Below are 26352 nucleotides of genomic sequence, written 5' to 3'. Positions count from 1 at the left end.
AATATTTTTATTCAGTCAAAGAGTAGGGGAAAAAATACGATTACAGCTATGTGTCAAGGCTGGTAAGTAAGGCTGGAGCTGTGGAAGACAGTCTGGTGTAACCCAGGGCTGAACATGTTCCATTAAAGTTATTCAGTAGATGTTCTCTCATGATGAGTGGATCCAGAGATCAGCAGCCCTGGCTTTTGAACCATTTACCAATTAATGAGAACCCAAAGTTGTAAGGAGTGTGGTGATTAGTTGGCATTGACTAGTTACAGTAGAAGCCTGTGAGTAAGAGGAGGTCACAACAAAATTGGCACCGTGGCAGTTCTCCTTCACCCAGGCCTGAATAATGGAAGAATTGAACAGAAACTGCCATTGTTGGAAAAGAGCCAACACACACAGAGCTGCCTTGGAGCCAGCCCTGGCCCCCAGCAGCAAAGCCCAGCTCAGAGTGGGACTTGCCATGCCAATGAGAGGAGCTTTCTCTAGCACAGGTGAGTCTTTCAGCACAGAATGTCAGCAGTTGGCTGCACTGGGGGGCAAACCCCTTCCATCCTCCTCTGCAGGGCTGGCTGGGAATTACCTGGCTTATTCCTGTGAGCCAACAAGTCTGTGTTGTGCTGCTCTGCTGTGCCCCTGGCTGCACTTGCCTAATTGCCGGGATGAAAGTTGTTCTTCCACCAGGACTGTGGAGGATGCCTGGCTTCTCATCGGTCTTTGTTTGCCCTAAGAAGGCAGTGGAGGAAGAGAGGTTTGTGCTTTCTCACCAGTCCTGTACTTAGGTCCTCCAGAGAGCTTATTTTCACAATTAAAATGGATTTAATAGGGATTTTTTTCTCTTCTATCATACCATCTTTGTGCCCTGGGCTGTGTTTTCTGAAGAAACAGTCTGAAAATGTATTTTATTGATACTTGGTCCTCTGAGCTCTAGATAGCTTTTGGAACATGGTACATTAGGCACAGAGGCACCTTTGCCCTTTAAACAAAATGACCTTCTGTCTCTGAATACTTCCACACAGCATTTATCTAGAGATCAAGGTAAATTTTTACCTATCTGAGACACTTCCTCTGAAGTAACTGCTTCTGAAAAAATAAAGAAGAGCTCTTGATTTTTTTAATCATTCCCCACTGTCTGAAAGTGGATCGCACTTCAGACAGTGGGTTGCAGGTACCTGTATAATGACAAACTTCTAACCTAAAGTAAATATTTTCTTTTGATGGTCCATTGCACCAGTAAAGACTCCACCTATGAAGTTCTTTTAACTGAAGACTCCACATCTGTATGTGTTTTATTCCTTAGATTTTGGGTGACCTGATTGCAAAGCACCCTTTTTAAGAGAGAGGCGATGCTAACCTTATAATGCTGGCTTTTTTAATAGTTAAGGTTGCCAAGGTGGTTTCTTTACTGCTGTTCTTAATTAGGAAGTGTCACCAAAATAAATTGGGTTCAGTTTTGCAGTATCAGTATCATTTATTATGGAGAGCATGGTGAGCTGAAATGTAGGTAGATGGCTAACAATATCATTAAGTTATTTTGTATTTTCTCAGTTAGGAGATGGTGGGATACACTGATGGGTAGGCCTGGTTCAGAATCAGACTAGGATTAGCATATATTTTTCATCTAAGAATTGTGTGGAATTTGCAATATTTTAAAGAAAGGGGTGAAATACTTAATAATTATTACACTTATAGAACAAATTACTTCCAGAGAAACATCCAGTGTTTAGGAATGATTCATTCTTGATGAATTACCCTGCCATATACAGTGATATAGCTAAAGGACACTTCCAGCTGGCTTCATTTTTTGTGACCAGTGTGATACATTCCCAAGAGACTGAAGCCCTTTCTAAGGAGAGAATACTTTGTCCTGGTTGCATCAACAGTCTTTTCTCGGGTACATTGTGACATCCTTTTCGTGGGGTGTGTTTTGTCACTATTCTGTATGGGAGATATGTGCGTAATAAATCCAGTGGAAATAAACAGTGTTTTCCTCCTTAGGAATATGTGATCCATGATTTATTTATCCATCCAGACTTAGACTAATAGCATGTCAAATGCTGCCTGTTTGTCTTCCTGTTGACATATTCCTATCAGCAGTGTCTTCTGTATTATGGGATAGGAAAAATATTAGCAGATTTATAAAACAATGGCTTAACGAGACCAGTCCTTTGATGTAAGCTAGATGGACTCCACTAGGGAAGATAATAAGAGATTAGATGGAGGGGAGGGGTTTTTTGTCTGCTGTGAAATTGTTCACATTAGGCTGGAAGAAGAGTAAATGGAGACTGACTGACTCCACCAGAAGGTCAGACACTGACCTGTCTGCTGGGCCAGAGCTTGCTGATGTACCCCTGTAACTGCACAGAGAACTGAGATCTCTCTCTCTTGCAGCTTGGCATGCCCTGAGTCATGGTGGGAAGAATCAGGCTTGGTATCACAAAAATGCCTAGTGACAGCAAGGAAGCCAGAGATAGCAGTAGATAAGAGGTACAAGTATTTTGATAGGGAAAAATATGCTGGAAGAGTCTAAATGCATCATGTTGCCAAAACTATCAAATCTGTTTAATCTGTGCTTTTCATTGTCTGATGCTGAGTTCACACTCTTGCATCTGAGAAAATAATTAGTGAGAGTGTTAAAGCAAAGAATGTCAAATTTGACTACAGGGTTTGGAACACCATGAGTGCCCATAGGTAATTAGGAGTCAGAACTCTTGTATATCTATGTTTGCTACGCCAGTGCCCTCTTGTGCAACTTTTGGCAGGGTAGTTGCTTTCCTTTTGCTTTGTCTATTTATAAACTCTTAAACAGCCAGGAAAAGTAGGAACTGTTCTTATGTGCTTTATCCGATACTTCAATGGCTGTTTCTTCTGCTTAAGCCACAAAGCCCATTTTAATAAAATGAATAATAATGGGAAGTATTGTCAAAGGTGTCTCTTAGTGCTTGTTGCCCAAAGAGCTGGTTCTCTTTGATCCACTAAGTATCTTTCCTACTAAAAGAGAAGTTTGCACTATATAAAGGGTAGATTTTTGCCTTAAATTTGGTAATATCAAAGGTAGGAAGAATGGCTCCTGCCTGTGTTTCTTTCAAAGGTTGTCTTAGGTTTAGTGGAGCTTTGAGTTAATAATAGTTCAAACCTGAACTTAAACCATGTAGGTGACAATGACACTGTTTCCATCCCCACTGTGTATATTGACAATATACTTTTCTGCTTACAAGAGATGGGCTGTTAAGGACATGATTAAATAACGTTATGGAGTTTGGCATGCTTTCATTTCAAAGGGCAGTGGACAAAATGTAAACATTTAAAATGATTTCTGTTTTGAATGGCTGCTCTAGTTCATGGCTGGTTATCTCCTGTTTCAAAGACTTCCGGCATTGAGGAAAACAGCTTTTCTAAAAGATGCTGGCAGTGCTGGTATGACTCCTTCTAGTCTCCTACACTTTTTCCTGTTCATTTCTTTTTTACGTTTTAAGAAAACACTTTGAATTTTCCTGCAATCTTTGATATCAGGAGATATGAGCAGAAACACAGACTTGCGTATCTAATTGTGCACTTGGTCTTATCTTTGTCTGCAAGGCTGATGTTTACCTTTGAAAAGGAAATTATTCTTTTTGAACAATTATAGCCTCTAAGCTTTCATCATGTCTATCTAATCTGTAGAAGCTTTGCTTCTAGTGTACTGTCAGATGCTTAGTGAAGTCTTAGGAAGATAATGTCCTTAACATAGGGAAGTAAAGGGGTCTTTAAAATAAGAAAGCTCTTTTTTAACAATAATTTGAGCTTATCAAAATGTTAGTGATAAACTGATCTTTTAAATTCCATAATGATAAAACTAAGATACTGCAGTAGGCAAGAATGAGCAGCTGTAGGAAGAGAGAAAGCAGGGGAGCAGTTCCTTAGATTGGCAATAGATCTACAGTGGGCAATGGTGTGTTGTTAATAAGGCAAGCTTTGCACTGGGTTTGTATGAAAGGAACTGTGACTACAAACTACAGAAAGTCTTCTTGTCTACTGAGGAATGGTAGGGCCAGAGCTGAAGCTGAGAGCTTCTCTCTCTGGAGAACTTAAATGAAAGTGTTCAGTAGTCTAGAAAGTGCAACCTGTGAAGAAAAAAGAAAGAAATTTTGCTTTTTGACTTAAGAAAGGCAGGCTGGGAAAAGCAAGAGTGGAATAGGTGTGATGATAAGATCTGGATATAGGTATGTGCAGTTATAAATAGTTACCCAGCAAAGAAATAGAAATTAATAATTTCTCCTTGAGCAAGGTGAACACAACACTTCAGCTGCAAAAGTATTCAGGTTAGACCAGAAGAAAAACTTTTCTAATAGCAGAAATTACTGAGCAATGGATTAGATGGACAAGGCTGTGCAGTGTTCCTTTGTGGAGACCTTTAATGGCAGATTTAATCTAGTGAATGCTCACTCCTTCAAATAAATGCTCTTACCTATGCTCAGTATAGAACAAAGCAAAGCATGTGCAGCTGTAGCTTTACAGATGAGCCTCGCTTGAATCACTTGTTAATGTACAATTTTCAATCTTGAAGATTTTCAACTATTTCCTGGAATAAAACTTGTAATAAAAGTTAACAGATGTAAAACATTAATATTGATTTATTATCAGCATGGTAAAGCATGTAATAGCATGAAAACCAAGAATAAGCACAATGTGAGAGTGGAGAAGGACCACATATTTACTTTCAACCAGTTGCAGCAGGAAGGGGCTTAAAAAGTAGTCCTTAGGCAAAGTAATGAAGTATTTTCTATTATATCAATGTCATGTGTCTCTGAAGTCTCACCAGTCAAGCTGTAGTTGCTACAGAATGTTGCAAACTAAGAGGATGGCATAACAAATAAAATTTAATCAGTTTGTGGTATTGTGTTCCTTGATGATGGTGATGCAGTTCTCAGCATCCTTACCAGCCATGGAAATTTTTCCTGTTCTCTGATTATTAGTATTGTTTTCTGCTTTTAAGTGCAAAACATCAGATTGATACATACAGGATTAAGCATACACTGAAGTGCTTAACAGAAGTTGGGTCCTCAAATGACCCTCCTGTATTTCCTTTCTCATGGTACTAAACCTGCTGCACTTCTTGAACTTTATCTGAGTGAGTGCTGCATACTGTATTTATATCAGACACATTTTATTGTTTGCATTTTGGCTTTATGAAATGTCAGAATCAATCTTATACTAATGAAATGTTCAAATTTCATCTCAGCTATGAACATAGCTGCTAATCCTATAAGATGTTTACTTTCTGCCTCTCTGGCTATGTATAGTAACAGAGAGTCTGCCAACTTAAGCACTGCTGACAAACGTCTCCCTACTGCTAGTCAGTCTAATAAATGTTATTTCACTGAGTAAAGATTTAAAATTAATTAATTCAATGTCATTAAAATCCCTTGTAACCTTTGACAAGTTTGCTCTTACTGCAGGCCAGCAAAAGTAGTTGCCTGAATACTGCATGTGCCGCTGAATCCCACCAGATTTGATAATTTTTATGTTTTAATCTTAAAATTTAACTCTAATCATTGTGGAATATAACTTTTAATGGCAGTAGCTATGTTTTGGGTGGAAATGTGGAGGAGAAAGTGGAGAGAAAAGGTTGTTTCAAGAGATGCAAAACAGAAGGGAAAAAGGTAAGCCAAAGAGCACTGACCAGAGCCCAGTCTTCCAGCAAATCATACAGGGTGTAGCTACCAACCTCCCAAGCCTTTCTTTAGAATTTCTCACTTTTAAAAAGTCCCTACATATACAAACACACCCACACCTGGTATGGTTGTGTTTCTATATGGAGGGACATTTTTTACATTTAGTTTCTAAGTTTCAGGCCCTGGTTTTCCATATCCACAGGCTCTGAGTAGCTCTTGGCACCTATGCAAACACCACCAGGAGCCTGCTCAGGCAGAATGGTGTATTTATTTGCACTGGCGTGGTGCCTGAGGAATTTCCCAGGAATAGTGCCCTGGTGGGCTGGCCACCATAGAAGAAAGGTCTCGACAAATGTTTCTCAGACTTCTGCTACCCAGGGAATATTTAGTTTTAGATGGGAATTGCAAGGGACATGGCAGATGTGGCCAAGCAGCCCTTACCCTGTGCAGCTCTTCTATGAATGGTCAATAGAGCTGTCACACAACACAACCCTTGGCTGGACTCCTGGGGCTCTTAGTCCTGCTGGGGTCTTAAGAAGGGATGAATGGGAAGAGCACAAAACTGTCATGCAGAATTTCCCCTGTAAACCATTTAGGAATCTCTGCACTTTGCCTCCCCTGCATCCCCCACCCCATGGAGTGAACTGATGAGGAAGAGGAGGTAACACTCGCAGGAATATTGTGGGGATATGATTTGGCACCTCACTCGTTCTGATGCAGATGAGCACAAGAGATCGGGAGCAGCAGTCACTGATGGCCTGGTGCCTCTGATTGGTGCTGCTCAGCTATTGACTGTGAGGGGATCCATTTTCAGATGCTTTCCGTCAAAGTGTTACTGCTCCTCATAGTTCTGATGGACAACAACCAGACAGGAATTATGTGATTTTGGCATTTTGGGACCAGATCTTATACAGGTATAGCCTGACATGAAACCTTGATGTGTCATCTCTGTTTCCACTTAGGCATTAACACTGATGCAGCAAAGGAAGTACAAATAGTTTAAATTTTCTGGGATTGAAAGATCTTTGTCTCAGAAATCAACCACTGGTTAATTCCCCTTCCTTAAACTTATTAGTATTTGTGTCTTCATTGTTCCAGGGTGAACAAAGGTGGCTCACTTTTCTAGGTGAACCAGCATTGCCTTTCATGTGTTCAGAAACAGGAGCCCAGATCTAAAAAATGTAAATGAGATTTATTTGTAGTGTATATAGTTATCAAACCTCATGAATAACAGCATCCCACGGGCCTGTATTCTTGTGAGTAAGTTGTTTCCCTCTTGTAATAGACTTTTCCTTGTCTGATTCTCACCCATGTTAATATTTTTGGAGTTTCTGCCTACTTCAAAGTGTCTTATTTTTGTATCCATGAAGGATTTACCATCAAATCCATGTCAAAGCAAGACAGAAAAGCCTTGATGAAATAAATTCTAGGGTGACATGGGGCCAAATATACCTTTCTGCTGTGCAGGACTCACAGTGACCCAAAATCAGCCCACAGACTTACTGACTTACACCTCAGGAAGTCTGAGGCAGAAAGGTGTCATCCCTCAATGCCTGATGGAGAGCCATTTTCTGTTTAGTATTTTTAACCTTCTCCTTCTGTTTAGTTCCTGCTCTGCCACTTAATGTAATGCCTGTTTATTGCAGACTGCTTTTAGTTTGGTCCTTTTAAAAGCTCCCTGAGGCACGATGATGCCTAGAAATTAATGTATTCCCTTCCCGCACATCCAGCAGATGTGTGTATATTGAGTTAGTGTCTCTAGTGTTTAGCTAATTTCTCTTTGGAGCATGGTTCAATCACTGCTACATACCAAACCCATTTGTGGCTTTCCCTCTAACTACAGGGATAGGTAGATTTATGTATTTATTAATATATGATATTGTATCTTTAACTGCAAGGGGTTTGTGTGACTTGCAGATTTTTATAAAATCACTGAACATGCTGTGCTGTTGGACAGCCCATCTCCTGCTGCTGAATGTGGCTGGACTCAGCAGGAGTGTGTCTAAGGCAGCCTTTGCATCCTGAGACCTTGAAGTGCTTTCCTTTGCCACCTTTGCCCACCCATCTTTTTCTTACTAGCTGGAATAGAAGTCATTTTTGAAGAGATTACTGCTGGTTGAAAAGCTGAGACTTTGGTTAACGTGCTAGGTAAAAGCATCCTTGCTAAGAATTAACATGTATTCCAGTTAACTGTATTCCTGTTTCTCCTTCTCTGACTGGGAGAAAAAGCTCTCCTAATGTCCACAATACTAAAAGCCATGATTGTTACATCTCAACTGTGGTTGAGGTCACTCATTTTACATGTAAATTGTGATACTTGCTTTATTTTCTATCAAAAAATGGAAGTCTCTCTCCACGGATTTGCAGACCTCTGTATCAAATCCTTCTTGTCGAAGCAGTCACCAGAAGTTACTCTTTGGAAGAGCATTGGTCCTGTCCTACTCTTCCAGCCCTGCCATAAAGCAAAGTGCCATCATAAAAAGAACTGAAAATGCCAACTTGAGGCTGCACTGAGTTTACCACAGTAAGACATCTTAAGCATGACTTCCTGGAAACTGCCCCCCAGCCCCCTTATGGTAGACAAGGTATCCTTCCCACTGTACTAAAAAGACAGCTGTTCAAGTAAAGTCTTTTAAAAAATATAGATTTATTTTAAGCAGATGAAACATCAGAGAGGCACAATTATAAACAGAGAAAGTAAAACATGGCAATGAGCTTGTGGCCAGACTGCAAGCAATAACTTATAGGCAGAGGTTACCATTTCACATATGAAAATCTGCTGAAAGTTGGTTATTATTGGTACTAGACAGTCTAGGCTTTGCTCATCTCAGTTTTAATTTGAAAATATCTTGTCATTTAATCCCTTCCAAGTTTTTATTGAGAAGTATTTGCGTAAATAGCTATATATTTTAAATACTGCATAAAGTGCATTCAGATGAAGGACGGAAAAAGGTAAAGGCCCAATTTCCAGTGCACTAGAGAGGACTGAGACAAAACATATCCAAATCATTGACTAGGAAGTGCTTGGTTTTGAACCAAACCCCAAGGAGACTGAGTAATGGCACAGTAATGCAAACATGGTTTCCAGGAGACAGCTTTAGAGTAGATACTAAGAACTAGAACTATGGTTTGACAGCATATTTGCCTTTCAAGCTCTGCAGAGCAAGGTCACATTCCTCTGTTGATAATTGCGAGAATAAAAAATACGCTAAAGTTTGAAATGCTCCTCCCAATGTGATCCTGAACAGTTGTTACTGTAAATAACATGGTATCTATTTTGAAATAGTCCATTAATTCTTAGGTCTTACTGTCTGCATTTTCCTCTAGATTGTAAGCTGCTACCTTGAATTCCAATTAGTTTTTTGTTGTTAGAAGTGCAGCCATTTCCATCTGTCACCAGCTTTTAGGCCTAAAGTGTTAACATCAGTGACCCAACATGTCTTGTTCAGAAGCTTAGGCTTTCTGATTCATAAGTACTTAAGGGCAATCCAAGGATAGCCAAAAAACATAATCTTCAACTCTCAGCTTCCTGTAACTCATTTTTGTGTGCCTCAGAAACTCGAGAACGGCTAAGTGATACTGCAAATTAAAACACTCTAGCAATTTTTTCCCTTAAGACATGTTGGGGATGTAGAGGAATTGAGCAGCACCAAAAATTCCACTTGTTTTTAGACAAGTGGACTCCTCAGTCTCCATTCTGAGAGGTCACTGCAGTGCTGAAGCCTGGTACCCCTCTTAGCATACCTGTTACTTTTGTGGAAGCATGAACTTGGAAGACACTGAACAACATTCCCAGTACTGTGATACTGACATTAAGGATTGAACAGTGGTTTTTCCCTTACAATCAAACAGGAATAACTCCTGACATGAAAGAAAAAACAAAACAAACAAAAAAACCCAAATACCCCTTTTTTAAATTGTAACTTCCATCTCTACATTAGTTGTGCTTATGAACAGCTGGGGAAAATATGCTGTAGGATTCAAGAGCTGAATTATTAAACTCTTCTCAGTCATCCTTTTTGTCAGAGGTACTTGAACTATCTTCTTCATTGCCTTCAGGACAGACTTTATTTCTTACAAGTGGTGTTGTTTCTGAGACTGGGGCTGTGCTCCTAACTGGGCTGTGTTTGCCTTTGGGTAGTTCAGTGTCATGCTCCTCAAACACACCCAACTGGTGTCTCTGTAGATCTAAGTATGTAGTAAACAACGTGGCATATTCTGGATGCTTGAGTGCAAAGTTCTTGAACTCGTCTGAAAAACATTAAAAAACACAGATGCAACAACAGAATGAAAGAAAATTTCAGTGCCTGCTTCTTTCACTGATCTCCAGCTAGTTCCCTCTAAAAACCCCCAGGAATATCACACAAAGTATCTGTCTATGCTTCAACAGTTCTCCCCAGAAATAAGGTATGAAAACGATCAGGGAATTTGAGGGAATTAAAAAAGGAAACTCCCTGTCAATAGGACTATCAGAGTATTCTTTCTAACAAAAGGATGTAACTTACCATAGGAGAGCTTCCCGGTTTCATCTGCATCTATTTCTTTAAAGAGCACAGAGACATCAAGCTCAGGCAGCCCCAGTGCTGACTGAATGATAGAAGCAAACTCATCTTCTGTTATAGTGCCATCCTCATCCATGTCAAAGAGCTGGAAGAGACAGAAGGTGTGGAAATACTTTGGCATCACTTTGCCTATGAACCCTCTGTGCACATTAACTACTCATCGTGGCATTCAGGAACTCTGTGAACAATGCCTGGGATTTTAAGAGCCTGGAATAAGACTAAGCAGACACTTTGCAGAGCAAAGTCCATGGTATAGCTGGGAATAGAACATTCTGCCAAAACAAACCAACCTCACAGCATTGGTTCAGTGATAAAAATAATACAAAACTGATAAAACATAAACAAAGATGTAGTTTTAGTGTCACCATGAGCTATGCTAAGAGTGTACTGGATTCAGCCAATCTATACTGGAACATCTTAGGTTTTAGTTTTTCACTAGGTTATGGCACATCTGATTAAACTTTTTATCATAGTTTATGCTCTGACATACCTAAATTTTAGTGTATGTGACTGATCACTCACTAAGGAATTGATTGTAATTAACAAGGAATTTTGGTTCCTGGAATACAGGCTGTTGATGTAGACTGATTATCCCATCCTTCCCAGTGCAGTGACAGTAACCATCTGCTATGAATCACCCCTGGAGAAATACAAGGGATGGTTTGCTGTAATTCTTCAATGCTTGCTACAGGCAAACTTTGCCATTGTGAAGGAAAAGACATTTAGTGGCACAGAAAACAAGTAGCAGAAGCAACCCATAGTTCCATTTTAAACTGAAACGAGCTTTTATCAGCAGAACCAGTTGCTTTGTGCTGAAACTGGAAATTAAAAAAAAAATAAAAATCACTGATTTTATAATCAGCACATTTGCTAAGATTCTGAAGAGTATAGTCTAGGAAACAACACAATGGAACAGCAACAATAGCTGCTAGGAATCTTCATAGGAATCTGCACTGATGAAACGTCCCTAAAAATGAACAAATCACCTTGAACAGCTCTAGTGCTTATCTGAAAAAAAGCAGTGGATATAATGGATTGCCACAAAATCTCTGGTACTTCCCAAGTATGCATGAGTACTAGGAAGCACCCAGTTTATAATGAACACGAGCAGTATCTCAATATGTTCTTCAACAGAATTCATAAGACCAGATTAATGGGTAAAACAGCTGGATTTGTGTCAAAGAGCTACTAAAAAAAGAGCCAAGGATTCACAACATGGGCATCCCTGGTCATGTACTGTCTGCCTGTCCCTGAGATGTGAAAGGAGATATTGCTCCTTGACTGCTTGTACTATCAGGGCACTACGGGACAAGGCAGCAGTTCTTAGATGCAGTCCAGTTTCCAATGTGTCAGTCCTGAACAGCCCTTAAGTTTTTTTTCCACTCCTCTTTGTTAAGAACAATGACTCTAGTGAGGCTTGACCCACAAGAGGATATTACTCCATCTATTGTGACATTGAAGAATCACAGCAGAAAAAAACCTCAGGCAAAAAAACTACAAGTGCTGCTGAATCATTTTTAGAGTTAGCCTGCCAAGTTACATATTCATTAGTGCCTTTAGATGGCTTTTGAAACCCTTCTCTATGATGCCTGCAATTCTTCCCCTCCCTTTCACACTCTAAATGTCAATTGGTTTAAGAGAATTACTCACATTTGCATAACAGATTGAAGCTATAAACTTATGATTTGAAAGCTAACAGACTTACAGTCAGTCTTGATTTGTCAGGTTTGTAGATTTATACTAAATTGAACTTACCTTAAATGCCATCCGAATAGTCTCCTCTGTGTTGGCTGGGTTACAAAGAATAGACAAACCAATTACATACTCTCTGAAGTCGATGGTGCCATCTCCATTCTGTAACCCAAACATGCATGGCAGTAGTTATAGCTAACACTGCAAATCACTTTAAAAGCTCTTTTGTAAATCAAACACAACACATGTACTAAGACAATTTACAATACTAGAGGTTTTTGTTCTTCCTGGGAAAAAACCTAAGAGCTCACTAAATCCATAATACTGAGGCTGGAGCAGCAATACACATGTTTTCAGTAGCTACAAACTGGGTATAGATTTCTATTTTATGAACAAACAAAACACAAACAAAAAAAGATTCAAAACAACTTTAAGATTTTCTTTAGTACATGGCCTTCGGGAAGGCTCTAAGAATAACCAGAATGGAGTGTCTGAGGTAACTGTAGCAGTGCATGCAGCAGTGGCACTTGCTGAGGTTCAGAGACCAATGCAACATTCCAGAATCAACAGCCCAAGAGTGAGGCTGTTGCTTTGAGTTTGAACCTTCAGCAATAAAATATATGTCAGTGAAAGGACAACCAAATCTAATCTACCTGGTTTATCTTAAGCTTTCTTTTGAAGCCTATGCACTGCCCTACGTGCTATTTGGAAGCCAATGCACTGTCCTATGGTTTAAGCCAGAAACGCGAAGAATTCATTGGAACAACTTCTGTAATAATTCCAGTTTTGATCTGAACAAACATTTCAATGTGTTAACTACAAAGCTACATCAACAAAACATTTGAAGCTTGCTTTGATGGGATTTGTGATTAATTCTGTGTAAGCTGCATTATATTTGCAGATAGGGAGAATGGCAGATGCCTGATGAAATCTATGCTTATGTCAGTAGTGTTTCTGTCACCACACTAGAAGTTTCTTGAGTATTTTGGGAAACATCCATCTGGGCAAAAGCCACCTGCGAATTTTAGATGGTGGGACACAGAGCAGGTAATGACATCATAATAGAGATGACATGTAGCTCACTGTTTTGAGTATTCACAATAAAGGCATCAAAAATGTTTTAAAAGCAAACTGAAGTGTAAAACAGAGTTCCCTTTGTGGATAACGTGTTTTGCATTTCATCAAGAAAAACATTTTCTGAAAAAGTGGAATCCCTACATATGAGAACAGCACAAAACTTTTTCAGCCAAGTGAGAGAGGGATGGTCTGCTGAGTAAATCTGCAGCAAAGAGCCAGACCAGGATTCTATTTCTGGCTCTCCTACCAATTTCTAATGTCCATTTGAGCCTACCAACCTTAGCTTTCTGCTCTTGGTTTTCTGCTGCTGAACAGTGCAATATGCCAGGAGACAACACTAAAGCTGCTCTGTAGAATGCTTTGAAAATTTTGGGTGCTATGAAACAGGGATTTTAGTAATTGAATTTAGATTTTGAGACAGTTCTTGACTAGCAAAATATGTGTAATAATATAATGAAATCAATATTACTAACTTGTCATCATCAAACTATCTATTTCACAGGATTTAAAACTTCTAAGATATGATTTTATTTAGCCTTCAAAACCAATGCAGGACTCTTTTGCATAGACAACTGCTATTTTCTTTATATTGATGGTCTAAACAATCTTTTTGATTGATCTTTTGACTGATTTTGAACATCTTGTATTTTGGAAACCTGAGAATTTGAGGGAAACTTTTGAGCAAAGATACAAATAAGATACAAACTTTAAGTTACTTTCATGGATGTCTAAGGGTTATAACTTCTGACAGTTTTTAATCATTAGAGAAGGACAATGTTTTCCCATTCACGTAGTTTAATTTACAAATCCGTGCTCTCATTGTGGTGCACAGTTTGACTTTCAGTATTTTGTCTGCATTGCAGTCCTCAGATATAACAGATCTAACTTTAAAATGTAACATTACAAACATAGTCTTAAAACAACTGAAGCAAGAGTGTAGATAATAATTGTTCAAAGTTCCATAGAATATTATGTTTGGACTGTTTTGTAGACTGTATTCTTAGCAAAGGATTGTTTGATGTCATTAAAATATTTTTAAAATTTATTTTCAAAGTTAAGAATATGTATCACAGTAAAAGAATTGGGGAGTAAACTAAAATAATTTAATTAAAGACAACTTCTGAAAGAAGTTAACACAGCTGTGGCTGCATGTGGAAATATGACAAGAAAAAAAGATAAAATAATGGTCATATTACTTTCATTAAAGTGAGAAAACTCAGTAATCAAAACTGAGTGCAGTCTGATAGACAGAACTCCAGCCATTTTAGTAGGAAATAAAGTTACTGTGCTTTCAAGATCATGTTGTGGCTAGTTTTACTAAACTCTAAGATGCTGACTAACTTCCATATGCTCTGGCATTCTAGGTAAGGAGAAATGATGGGGTTGTTGCCTGGGAAAAGAAATGGAAGGTAAACTGAAAATACAGGACAACCTTCAGTGCTTGTGTAACACCACAGCAAAAAGCACTTGCAATTGTCTTTCTGTGCATATCTAACTGTGTTTGCAGCCTATGTACCCAAGAATATTTTAAGGAAGCAACATGTCATCTGAGTTCCAGTTCTCTAAATGGCAAAGTAGAACATCAGAACATCAGTATTTGTAGTTATGCTACACAAAACAATCAAAACATAATGTAACCTTAACAATTCTTGTTTTCTTTAAGGAAGCCAGCTTTCTGCTACTATTTTCCCTATACCATCCTATGGTAACTGGGGTTTTGTTGTTGTTTTTTTAATATAATACCGTAAATCTTAGACTTTGAAAAACAAGAAAGCTGCATTGTTATAAGCACTCTCTACTTAGATTTGCACAGGGACTGCAAGCCAGATGCAGTATGAAGTTTAAAATATTACTGCATCAATACTTTTGAGGTGGTATCACACTTCACCTCCTGCTCAAATTTCTATTACTCAGAGCTCAAACGGCACTACGTGGCACAAGAGATAACTGAGTGCTTTTCCAATGAAGAACTGGGAGGAAGCTGAATGCCATTAGGAAGGAACTGGCATCTTTTCTATGGGACAATATCAATATTTTTCTGTTTACTTTTAAACAAAGTGCAGCAGGAAAAAAGTCTGAGCACAAATTGTAAAGTTAGTTTCAAGTAAAAGGTTTTTGCAAGTATACCAGGGAGGATATCTCATCAATTTGAAAGACACTCTTTGCCAAATGTAAGTGCAAGATTTAGAAATCAAAGCTATGGAAATTTACAGACCAAACCACACCACAGCACCCCATTAACATGCAGATGGCCTCCAGGTATTGTGTGGTATTTCTCAATGAGTCACTGCTGTGTCCCTGGGGAAGGGCAGGGGCATGAGGACTCTCACATCTGGAGACTGCCTCTAGTGCCAGGCTGCCTATTTAACTCATCTTTTCACGTTCCAGCCAGCTTGCACACACCCAAGACAATTTTCATTTAAAGCAGCAGAGCCTTGCCAAGAAATCTGCCTTGTGCAAGAGCTGTTTTGATCAATAATGTAATCCTTAATTCAAAGAAATGTACCTTTAACAGTTCAAGTTATTCCTTTTTTTTTTTTTTTTTTTTTTTTTTTTTTTTTTTTTTTTAAACTCAGAAATTGACATCTTAGCCAGAACTTCATAACTACCTTGAGTGGGATGCTGCACTCTGATTAAATTTCACTCAGATAGCCAGAGGTTGACTTTGGCTGTCTGTCTGCTATGTGATTACATAATTATTTCAAGTTCCTCTAAATATAAATGAAGTATTTTAAGTTGTTTGCTCTATAACTAAGTTTAGGTTTGAAGGAAATAGAGAAAAGACTAGTTCATAGAACTGTAGGAAGATGATCTTTGCAAAAGCCTCGTGTAAGTCTTCAAATTTGTCCTGGCCACCAGACAGAACTGACAGTATCACTGAGGTTTTGCCTCAGCAGCCAAGCATGAAAAAAACACAAATAGAAAGGAAACGAAATGATTATGTAAGTTCACTTATCATTATTACAGTTATTGCAACTCTAATGTTTTTCCCCTTCTTAGAAATAACTGCACCAGACTCTACCAGTGACTGCCTTCAGGCAAACAGCCTTTATTCCAGCTTAGTGACTGCTGACAAATCAGAACAGCAACATCAACACCAACACCAAACTTAGGAGCTTTTTTATATAATAATTATACTTGTATACAAGCAACTTTACGTGAAAAAGTAACTAAACTTTGATCTTTCCAATATATTCCCTAACCTTAGAGTCTAGAATTTTCTGAAGACAGACTTATGCAACTGCCCAATCAACAATCTACACAAAACCCTCAGAAAAGCAGACTAGTGCATGTACAAGAGGAATCACTACACTTTAATCTCAGCCATCTACCTCTAGCTACACCTGCCTTAGAAAGACTAAAGGCAAAGACTACAGTTATATAGCAGAGGATTACAGTCCTCCATATGTATCTTCCACACAAAGCTGCTTTTTTGCCACACCTTCACGAATACATGGTCAGCTGCAGCCAGTCTTCAATGGTCACTTTGATGCGCCCACTTCCATCTCGGTCCAAGGACTTGAAGGCCCTGAACATGCTGTCCAGCCTCACCAGGCAGCTGATGAAGCTGTTGAAATCCATGCTGCCATCGTCGTTGGCGTATCTGCGCACGATCACCTGGCACAGCTGCTCGTTCAGGTGGAACCCCGCAGCCTTCAAGGCGTTTGGCAGCTGGGCTCTCCCAACAGTGCCTGACTGATCAGTATCATGCTGCTTGTACACACACTGCCACTTCTTGACGTTGTGCCACAGATACTTGAACTCCTCGAAGCCCAGTTTGCCACTTGCATCGCTGTCCATGACGGCGACCATGCTACGGCACGTGTCCAAGCTGAAGCCATCCGTCTTCAAGTCTTGGTGTCTGGAAAGGACTTTGTTCAGGATGTCCCTCAGCTCTGTGGCACACACTTCCATATCATCTCCAGCCAGCTGGGCAAATAGGCGACGAAATTGTCTGACCTCATCACTCTCCTGAGCTTCCACATTTGTAAAATGATTGCGAGGAGGTGGAGGTGGCTCTGGATTATATTGAGCTGCCGCTTCACTTATAAGGTTAACCAGGCCTCCAACAAGTCCTCCAATATTCCCTGCACCTCCACCTCCTGTTAGGAGCCCTCCAAGTCCACGTGCAAGGCTTCCTCCACGACTACTACCACTTCCTCCGCTCAGCAAGGCTTTAGCAAGGAACATGGTGAAGATTTTCTGACGCTAGTTATTCAGAGATCTGGCGTTCTGTAGCTCTCTGAAGCTGTTTTGTGTCTGACTTGGGTGTGGGAAAAACACAACTTATCTGCATGCTCAGACTGCACCATGTCTGTGCATGTCTCTGGCTGCCAGTTATGTCTTGCTAGTTTCTGTCATGTGTTGATACGCCTCTATTTCTTTTCTTCTTTGCATTGTTATGTTTATGTGATTTGAGGAACCATTTCAGAGGAAAAAGTTAAATTGAAACCCACAAAGCAGAAGTCTCCGAATGCCTGTGCTCATACCTGAAGCAATTTGAAAATAGCCCTGTTAGACAAGCATGACTGTTCCTCAGTTGTGCAGATCTCCTTAAAGGTGAAAGCAGCCTTGCACTTGTTTGTTTTCACAATCTTTTATTCCCTCAAATTTTCAGTGAACTGAGCATTACTTTGCTAGTTCTAGTCACTGATGCTGTGCCATATAAAGAAAGAGAAAGGAGTATGATTGCCCTTAATTACTCTGGTTGCCACAGCACATTTCTGATGTAGGTACTGTGCTTCATGACTCAGACTACATGCCTCAGGAACCAATGGTCCAAGATGGGAAGGCAGGAATGACAAAAGGACGAGTACATAGCCCTGCTAGAGCTTCAAGGCATTCAATAGTTTAAGAAATATATTTGACTCTTTCCTATTATAGAGCCTGCAAAAACTTTTCATGTGGAAAAATCCTGGAACAGTTTAAATCAGCATATACAATGGACTCCCAAGGACAGGTGTACTGCTAGGGTAACTGATCAGGAAGAGTGATGGTGAATTGGGAAAGCTCTTATGGTGAGAGAAAACCTCCAGTCCACAGGCACTTGCAGGCTGTGTGCATTGCAGCACATGTGGAGGCCCAGAAGTAAGAGTAATTCTATCTGTTCTCTAGTCATTGATGCTTCTGGTAGAGAGAGAAATGCAGCCAACTTTTGCCATCCTCCAAGAGAAGTAGAAAATTGGAGAGATTAGCACTGACTAGGGGTAAAGCCTAAATTATCATGTTAACACACAGCCCCCTTTATGGCTGGAGAGAAGCAAGAGGAGTCCCTGTAAAGTCTAACAGCACTCTTCACAAGCACAGCAGGAACACTCCAGTCTTCCAGTTAACACTCCAGTTAGCTTCACTCTGCCTTAAATTATCTAATTAATTACAGTGGCTAACTAAGCTATCAGAATGTACATAAGATCAAAATCTGCAGTCAGCAAAAGAAAATACTCAGCTATTACCAGCATGAAGAGTACTGTCTGATACTGGTGCAGCAATTTGCCCAAGGATTGGCTGCCACCTCAGAAGGCATGTTGAATGAATGTTTTCTCCACTGAAACTCATGAACAAAATTGTAACTGTCTCCTACCTTGCTTACAGAAGGTATTAATCAAGAGAATAAATATCCTTTTGGCATGTGATTTCTACCAAAATATTGTCAACAAGTCAGTTAACCAATTACTCACCCTGTCAAAAAGTAGAAACAGCTCTCTGAGGACATCTGAAATAGGCAGCTTCAAGTACTCAGCAAACTCCTCAATTCCAATTCTTCCCCCTTTGGAAGCACTTGCAATAGCAGCAAAAGTATCCAACTGCTCTCTGACATGATTCCATTTTAGGCTATGCAAACATGAGAGAGAGGAGATATTTCTATACTGCAGTTCTCGGACAGATGGAATTTCAGTAGGAGTTATTACAGTGTTCAAAGATGAAAAACTACCAAACAGGGCATGAGTGTACAGCATTTCTAATGCTGTACTTCAGACCAGAAATTTTACTTTATATCAGTAATTAAGGACTGCTCCCCTCTGGTTATTAATATTAAAAGCAGGCAGTTCTATGCTTGGGTATGTCAGACTTTCATAGAATAACTTCCCAAACCTAGAATTGTCTGTCCAATTACTAGGCTAAAAAGCAGAGAGCTTTTCATTACGTAAATGCAGGTGTAGCAATACTTTGTTACATCATGCTCTAGGGTAAGTATTTCCTTGATAGGAAGGAGGGAGTAGGTCTCAGCTCTATTAGCAAACTCCCCACCCAAACACCAGCACTGCTAGAACCTCAGAAGTGTCAGATCTCTGCAGAAATACTCCACTGCACCTCAGTAACAACAATTAGGATTGCCATGTAACTATTCCAGATGGAATTCTATAAATGGATATACAGCACATAAATAATATGTCAAGATTTATTGGACACCTTCAGATTTTACCACAGCCATGCCAGATTATTTGATGGAGTATGGTTACATGGCTCAGTCCTCAAATTCCACTGCACCCACACAGAAAAAATTAACATCACTAGTGACACATGGCTGCGCAGTAAAACTAAGAACAGAAAGCTGAAGTTTCAGGCAGGGAAGAAGGCTTTTTACTTCCTGCCACAAGCTGCCACTGCCTCACCACTAAAGCAATTTCAATTTCCACCAATATTACCATCAAGTGCTTAAAATAGGTACTGCTCTACTTTTCTCACCCTTTGGTGAAACCAATCTTTCCTCCTGCAACACTGGTGACAAAAATTACTTGGGATTAGCCTTTACTGGGATTTTCCTCATCTCTGACTTCCTCGTAATTTATGTAAATTCTATGCATAAATACACTATATTACACATGGCCAAGTCTGTTGTCTGGTTATTTAACCTTTAGCAGATGACCATCAACACCTGCAGCACTTTAGTAATTATGCTACCAAGAGATTAAACTTCCCTTACTTGAGTTTCTTGCTGATTTTGGTGAATTCCACCAGTCCAGCTTCCATGGGTAAAGTCAACTGTCCTGCTGAAATCATCAGTCTGCAATCTTCAAAAGTGTGATCAGTGACTGGGACATTCAAAGCACTGAAATAAAATTTCAGGAAAGAAAAGGAAAAAGCAAAATCAATTTCTCATATGAAAGTAACTTTTTCTTGATGGTTTCCCTTCTCTGATATGTGAAACAAATGGTAATTCATTCTTGCACTGCTGCAAGTAGGACAAAGCAATACACACCACTTCATGAAACTGTGAAACCACATTGGGAAACTACGTTATGGCAGCAGCACCAGGAGGTTTTAAGATTTACAGTCTTGTAAATGCAGCCCAGTAACATTGATGAACAAACCACCCCCCACTTATCCTTGCCACACAAGAAGATATAATTTTATTCCAGTTTTCTACGAATTGAACATACCATGTTCCAATGTAAGACAACCTTCTTTATGCTCCATGTAAAAACAATCAGGGTTGTCTAGTACAGAAGTTTGACACCTCTTAGTGAAAATATAGAGCAATTCCTATATATAGTACCTAGGACTTAATTAAATTGTGCTTTATGGCTAGACTGTATGTGGAATTACTCAATATAAAAGAACAGTTATCAAAGGTTTACTTACTTTGCCATGGTTTGTCGGACTCTGTTGGCAAAAAGAATTGGATCATTCTTTTCTTCCTCAGTAGGAACATGAACAGGCAGAAACTGAAAGGGATGAGTTATCCAATCAATTCAATAGTTACCACTTCATTAGGAACATGAGTGATTTCTTATTTTTGTTTGAGTGCGGGAGAACAGGAGAAAAACATGCGCCATGCAATGAAAGGACTGGGCGCTAGAGGTCTCAGCAACCTTAGAAACTGCTCAGGCTCTTCTGCCCTAACCACACAAAACTACCTCTTAAGGATTGGTAGAAGCTTTTTTAATATGTAAAATCAACCCTCCAAAGAAGGAAAATAATAAATACATACTTAGTTAGAAGATTAAATGCTGCACTGGTAAGAATGTGAGTTTGAAATACTGCACACTTCTTTTCAAAGATCCTTTTTAAGTGATGTTATATATTGGGCTAGTGTATGTGACAGTGTTAATGTTTTTAAATACACACTGCAGTCCCATCTCGTACCTGTTAATTCTATCTGTCAGCATGTGACTGATAAGTTTCTGTATATTATTCCCCCATGACAAAAACATTAAGGAATCATAGTTCTGAGTTGTAGCACACTAACTGCATACAATTTTGGAACTCCAAGCAGAAGATAAAAAAATCCCAATAACCCCCTCTCCTCCCACACCTAGGAAACACCCCAGTTATCTAAATGGTAATGTTTACTATCGAGGATTCAGTATTAATATGTAAGAAGTTGAAAGTACCTATTCACTAAAATAGCCTCTAGATGAACTATTATCTATTGTGGCATGAAGCAGCACCTGTTTGCAAAGTAGTGTGTGTGGAGGAGTGCTTTGCTCTTTCTACTTCAGTCTACAGTGTTTTCTCACAGCCCTGTTTACTGTGCCTTTTCCCAGCTATGGTTATCATTTGTCTGAGTTCTGCTGCTCTGCACCCTGCCCATAACTCCTAGAACACAACAATTCAAAAATGAGGTGTTGCTCATGGTTTATTGGAAGAAAGTTGTTAATTATGTTGCTTTATACTGCAGTTGCTGGTGATGCATTATTATAGTGCTAACTGTCCCATAAAAACACAGTTTGTCCTGAACAGCCTTTTAGTGTGTGTTTTTAAGGAATGCTTTCTCTTCATGATTAAAACCAGTGAGTTTATGGAACTGGTTAACTGTCAAATAACCATAACAATTTTCTGTTTATAATTAAGAGTTGTCTCTCCTGTAAGCAGGGGAGAGGTCCAGCTGTCCACAGGAACATTTGAGATCTCATTCCTTTTGTAAGCAGTTGCCAGCTTTGTTCAAGGTCTGGAATAGGTCCCTGGCTATTACAACTCTCCTTCAGAAGTCACAAAACTCAAACTGAGAAAGCACAGGCACACAGTACACAGAAACCCCTGTCAGCACTGGGTGAGATGAAGTCGTAACTCTGGGTTTATCTACGCAAACATGGTCATGGTTTTCAAAGTGGTCATTACCTCACTTGAGGCTGAGGTCTTGCTCACAGAGCAATGTAAATTCCTGACAGCTTAAACACCACCTTCATCCCCTTCAAAAAAAAAACAAACCCTGACCATTATTCCTAAAACCTGTTTGCCAGAAACAACAGCTGAAGATCAAGAATTTGGTTTCTTGACCTCCTGCAGCGGCTGCATGATCTCACACCCTCAGCTGCCTATCTCCTGGAGAGTGGCAAGTACATCTTCACAGTCAAACTCAGTCCTGTAAGAAAAATTCTTCATACCTCTTTCAGCAGCAGAAATATTTCTCTGATCTGCTTGTGACCTAGTCTTTCATCTTAGGGAATTTGCCAAACGCTGTATTTTTTGCAGCCCTAAAACTCACTGCCAGTCTCAGTTTCATGTTCAATATCCCAGTGTGTTATAGCTGGACTGGACATGGACACACAGCCCTGGAGCTGACCACTGCTCCTGCACAGCAGGCAGAGGCAGTGCAAGCCTGGTGGGAGTGAAGAGGCTACTTGCTCACAGGATGAGACAACAACAGAAATGTCCACTCCTAAAAGGAGTAGTTGGATTGCCTCCTTCCACAGGAAAATGTGGCCCTTCTCTTTTCAGGAACTGAAAGGCTCTTGCACTGACACTAAGAAATTAGTTCCATTTTGGGGACACTTGCTGCTGTGAAAGCAGCAAATTTTTTCATGTTTCAGTTTCATCTCTTAGAACATGAAATTTATTTTCTAGCAAACAAGTTTGAGTTCTGTTCTGAAGCAGGGGAAAACAAAGCTCTTCCTTCTACTGGAAGGGCTACATTAACTGTTTCTTGCTTCTATGTATATAAATCACATAGCTGTGCCCTACTGAACAAAATTATTAGGAGAATTATATCTTGATTACACCTTCTACAAATATGTGTCTAATGCATGCACTATATAGTAACAAGATGCTCCCTTAAAATGAATTTCATTGCTCCACAACACAGACTACATTGCCAACTGTTAGCAGTAACACCACTGCTTGTATTCACAAATCTTTGGACTCTGCTAAATTCTGTGTTTTGCAAATAAACAGCAAAACATGTAATTTTCTCCCTTTCCTCAGGTTCCTTATCAACTTAGACCACACTGACAATCCTCTGTGGTCTGGTAGGGAATGTATTTTGAAAGCTGCCTCTTTGACAGGGAGCACTTAGAGCATAGGGGCTCACATTAAGAAGTGTGCATGTTGTTTCAGTTGTCGTCCATCTGTCCCTGTGCTGTGCAGTGGATTTTAATGATCAAGGGAACTAGTTCCTTATATGAGGCTCAGGACAAGTACTTGAGCTCTTAGTTGAAAAAATCTTAAGACTCCAGCCTGGGGAGATGGTGAGGAAGAGAAGGTTACTTTGAAGGGATCAGAGAAATGGGGAGGTGGGAAAAAGAAGCTGTTACCTTTGACAGAATGTATGTTAATTCTTAGTTTTGACATCTGTAGAATTCATGTGGTGATAATTAACAGTGATTTTATAATGCTTCAAAAATAAAGACATTTCTGGAAGCTGTCTTAGAAATTCATCAGAATGATAGATACATTTGGACAACAAATTAAATCTATTACTTACTGTGATGCTTGTTCTTGTTTCTGAAACATTTGTTTATAGTTCACTAAAAATAACTACTAATGTGAGTAATGCATTTATAAAAGCAGAATATCCCTAGTTGCTAAATCTTAGTACAAAAATACTTCCAATTCTCACCTCAACTTCTAATCTTGTGAAGATCTGACACAGTGTCATAATGCACAGCTCTTTACTGCAGGCAAAGAGGAAGAAAAGTAAATTTTACTTATTTAACAAAACAAAGTATTTGCATGTCAGTAAATTAAACTTTTTAAAGCACAAAAAACCAAAGCCAATATTAAGCAAGATTTTAAAGTACTTTGCAGTGAAGTTTCCCAAAAAGTTGCTTTTTGCATTTTTTCTAACATATTATAAAAGAAAACTTTCAAGCAGTCTTTCTCTGTTCTTGTTTTGGACAAAACAAAAAAAGAAAAGGGAAAAAGCAAGAGAACCTATGGGATTCTACCTATCTTCTGCATGTGTCCACTCCTAATGCTTGATTTTATAACACATAACATCAGGTATTTCTCCCAGCAAGGCACAAAAGTAAGAGAGAAGTAAGTGAAAGCAGAAACTATGTCAGGAGGTTTCTGAGAAGGAGCCTGCTACTGTCCTGTCCTGGCTGCAATATCCAGGAAGTTTTACAAAGAGTGAGACAGGTTCTGCATTTTGGATCTGCATGTCTGTGCAGGAATATTCTCCTGGTTCCAGTTAAGTTTTGTTAAGAATCCATGAGCTCTTCTCCATCCATCCCTTCTCTCCTCATGACTTTGCTAAGCAGTTCCTTTCACCAGCTCACAGGTTTTTGATTTGAGCCTTCGCCATCCAGCCACCAGGCTTAGCGCATTTCTCTGTTCTGGGTGAATGGAGCCTCCTCCCTCCCATGGGGATACCTCTTATTTCAGGTCTTTCTTTGTCTATTCCTACTCCATATCTCATAACTGAAGATAAAGCTCTATTTTAATCTTTCAGTGTAAATCCTCCATAGAGGAAATCTGTAGTATGCACAGAATTTGCAATGTTCATTATTCTCAGTATGCTGATAAATGTATCAGCAATAGTACTAAGACCAAAAATCTGGGGAAACTGAAATAGACATTTTTATCATGTCCATTGTCTGAGTGTGCAGATGTTAGGATTATACACACACATATATATATACACACACATATATTTAAAAGGCTAGCTTAAAAGGTGCTTATGATCAGCTCCAGTAGTCCAGATGTGTTTCAAAATTAGCTGCCTTACAAATGTTAGTAAGTCAGGACTACTGTACTGAGATACACTACATATTCCACATGAAAATGTGGTATATGGATTCTGAAAATGCACATTTTAATGACTGTTTGTAAAGTGAAAAGTATTTTCCAGACGTATTTTCAGTGCAGTTGTGAAGGTTCTTTAATACTTCCCTTTCTTTTGTTCTAGTGTAATGTGTGAATCAGGAGAAAATGAAAAAAGAAGAGTGGTGGAACTGGAAATAATATTTTCCTTTGCTAACCCCTTTTTCCAGCCCTTCAGATAGGAAATCTACTGTATGACAACATTATCCCCAGGTATTTCCCCCTCATAAAAACAGATCTAGAAGAACATGTGTCTTGGCTTAGTGGAATCTGTTTGGCAGACTGTTTAGAAACAGGGGAAAAATTCTGTATGTAATTTTCAGTAGGATTAAGAAACTTACAATGAATAGCCCTGCCATGTCCAGGTCACAGTATCCTAACGAAAAAAATAAAACACAGAAATGTATGACAAAACCAGATGAAAGTTAGCAGGCATATAAGTTACAATTTAAAACAGACACAAGTTTAGTAAAAGTGGATGATGTTTTTATAGGCCTGTAGTGAAAATAAATAAAGGTGTAAAGGCAGATAGGATTCCTTGCCTTAAAAATTTTGAAATAAGCATGGCAGACTTTTATAAACAATGGGGAATAACATTTATAGTTAGTTAGATATTGTAAATCATTCACTCTCACCCAAACAGACAGAAGTAGGGAAAAGAAAAATTAGTAACACTGTCAGTGGGCCTTACTAGTCCCTTTAGAGAGGCATTCTCATAAATATGTCTCATTTAGTTTTTAAGGACATTTCTGCATAATTTATCATGCTTGTTCTTTGATTTCTTTTTCCTCTTTCTCTATGTTTATTATTTCTTATTTTTACAGTGTGTACTGGCAGATCCTTAAATCTTATCAGTGAAATGTGATACCAATCCCCTTGAGTGGCTCACTTCCGACATTCACTTATAAAAGGATTACGCAAAGGAGTCTTTGCAAATAACAACAATAGCAACCATATTTTTAATCCTAACAAGATATCAAGAACTGAAAGTTTGGTCTTTTCTGGATTTGTTGGATGACCAGGTAATTTTTTAAAAAAGTTGAAAAGGTCCCAGCCTTACAGGTGCAGTTAAGTGGAGCTGCACAACAAATGCTGCATGAAAAGCACATCTGCAAAGCTGCTCTCCTAAGGAGGGCTGTTGATTGTACTGCATGGCTCAGCCTTGCTTCTGTTTAGAAACTTTGCAAGTCCCTTGCAGGAAGGCTATCTTGAGGTTAACCAAAAAATGATGACTAATAGAGAAGTTGTGTCCATTTTAGACTTCAAAGTACAGGCTCTGTGGTGCTGCAGGAAGTTTCCAACTTCCGCTGCAATACTTTCCTGTCTCCCCTCTTTAGCTAAGAAGCCCAGCAGTTATTTTTCAGTCAGAACAGCAACTACACCATGGTGACACTTGG

At 39.2% G+C, this 26352-nt stretch overlaps 2 protein-coding genes across 4 annotated transcripts in view; both read right to left on the bottom strand.

Annotated features, from left to right (window-relative positions):
* Positions 1 to 8266: 8266 nt before the first annotated feature.
* LPCAT2 (lysophosphatidylcholine acyltransferase 2) overlaps positions 8267 to 26352 on the bottom strand; it is a gene marked incomplete at its 5' end in the record, with an annotated part of 30297 nt that continues 12211 nt past the window's right edge. For all 3 annotated transcript variants that reach the window (XM_083870126.1, XM_083870127.1, XM_083870128.1), the window contains 8 exons: positions 8267 to 9890; positions 10145 to 10286; positions 11957 to 12055; positions 18649 to 18802; positions 19896 to 20021; positions 20555 to 20637; positions 23751 to 23805; positions 25297 to 25331. In XM_083870126.1, coding sequence (XP_083726252.1) covers positions 9646 to 9890; positions 10145 to 10286; positions 11957 to 12055; positions 18649 to 18802; positions 19896 to 20021; positions 20555 to 20637; positions 23751 to 23805; positions 25297 to 25331 — 939 coding nt within the window. In that variant the 3' untranslated portion in view covers positions 8267 to 9645. The remainder of the gene's footprint in view (positions 9891 to 10144; positions 10287 to 11956; positions 12056 to 18648; positions 18803 to 19895; positions 20022 to 20554; positions 20638 to 23750; positions 23806 to 25296; positions 25332 to 26352) is intronic.
* Positions 16120 to 17283, bottom strand: CAPNS2 (calpain small subunit 2; the record flags this gene model as incomplete). Its single annotated transcript, XM_083869913.1, is given in 3 exon segments — positions 16120 to 17179; positions 17183 to 17196; positions 17199 to 17283. Coding segments are annotated over 3 exon segments (864 nt in total). The 3' UTR covers positions 16120 to 16414.

Source organism: Zosterops lateralis, assembly GCF_965231275.1.
Source record: "Zosterops lateralis genome assembly, chromosome: 12".
NCBI classification, from domain to species: domain Eukaryota; kingdom Metazoa; phylum Chordata; class Aves; order Passeriformes; family Zosteropidae; genus Zosterops; species Zosterops lateralis.
This window is presented reverse-complemented; position numbering and strand designations above follow the sequence as displayed.